This window comes from Kryptolebias marmoratus, linkage group LG23 (genome assembly GCF_001649575.2).
Source record: "Kryptolebias marmoratus isolate JLee-2015 linkage group LG23, ASM164957v2, whole genome shotgun sequence".
Lineage (NCBI taxonomy): Eukaryota > Metazoa > Chordata > Actinopteri > Cyprinodontiformes > Rivulidae > Kryptolebias > Kryptolebias marmoratus.
The window spans coordinates 16780001-16781150 of NC_051452.1; the positions used below are offsets into that span (position 1 = coordinate 16780001).

Sequence of the window (1150 nt, forward strand, 5' to 3'; positions counted from 1 at the left end):
GTAATGTATGAATATAATATACAAGTTTCACTTTTTAAATGGAATTACTGAAATCAATCTACTTTTTCATGATATTCTAATTTTATGACCAGCACCTGTAGGTGATAATTCAGCTGAAATGATCAGAATGAAACTGATTAAAACTGGAAACAGGACATTCAAGCTGTCTAAGGACAGACGGTCTCAGATCTTAAAGTCTGCAGGTGACTTGAGTTTAATCATCTGTAAAAACCTCCTGTCCTTCAGCAGAATCAGTAAACCCGTCCTGTTGGACCCTGTTGGACCCTGTGGACCCTGCTGGGTCTGAACAGACTCTGGTTAATCATCAGAGTCTTTCTGGCTCCTTCCTCTGACCTGAACTGACCCAGATGTGTCCTCTGTCTTCAGGTGATCGATGCCATCTCTGCAGCCATCTCTCAGACCCCCGGCTGCAGCCTGCTGGACGTTGACCCCGGGGCCTCCACCAACCGCACCGTCTACACCTTCGTGGGCCCCCCCGAGGCAGTGGTGGAGGGGGCCCTGAGCGCTGCCCGGCAGGCCTTCAGCCTCATCAACATGAGCAAACACTCAGGTGGGTCCGAGGCCCAGAGAGAAACCAACATTCAGCACCAGCTGCTGCTAAAGCTGCGGTTCCTCTTCAGGGGAGCACCCACGGACCGGAGCGCTGGACGTCTGTCCCTTCATCCCCGTCCAGAACGTCAGCATGGACGACTGTGTCCACTGTGCCAACGAGTTCGGACGGAGACTGGCAGAGATGCTGCACGTTCCAGGTCAGAGACATCTATCTGTCTGTCTGTCTGTCTGGAGAGACACACAAAGTCTTCAGGGAAATAAAAAGTCAATTAATGCTGCAAACAAACACCAAAAACAACTAAAATACGCAGAGAACAAAAACAAACAAACAGGAACAGAGAGTGTGTAGATCTGTCAACAGATGATAAAGAAAATCATAAAAGGGAAATTTCCTGGTTCTGTAAACCCTCACAGTGGATCTCTAAGGTTCTGTAAACCCTCACAGTAGATCTCTAAGGTTCTGTAAACCCTCACAGTGGATCTCTAAGGTTCTTTAAACCCTCACAGTGGATCTCTAAGGTTCTGTAAACCCTCACAGTGGATCTCTAAGGTTCTGTAAACCCTCACAGTGGATCTC

At 48.1% G+C, this 1150-nt stretch overlaps 1 protein-coding gene across 2 annotated transcripts in view; it reads left to right on the forward strand.

Annotated features, from left to right (window-relative positions):
* The window catches only part of ftcd (formimidoyltransferase cyclodeaminase), a 7725-nt gene that overhangs the window by 651 nt on the left and 5924 nt on the right, over window positions 1-1150 (forward strand). For both annotated transcript variants that reach the window (XM_037973967.1, XM_037973966.1), the window contains 2 exons: window positions 388-571; window positions 642-770. In XM_037973967.1, coding sequence (XP_037829895.1) covers window positions 388-571; window positions 642-770 — 313 coding nt within the window. The remainder of the gene's footprint in view (window positions 1-387; window positions 572-641; window positions 771-1150) is intronic.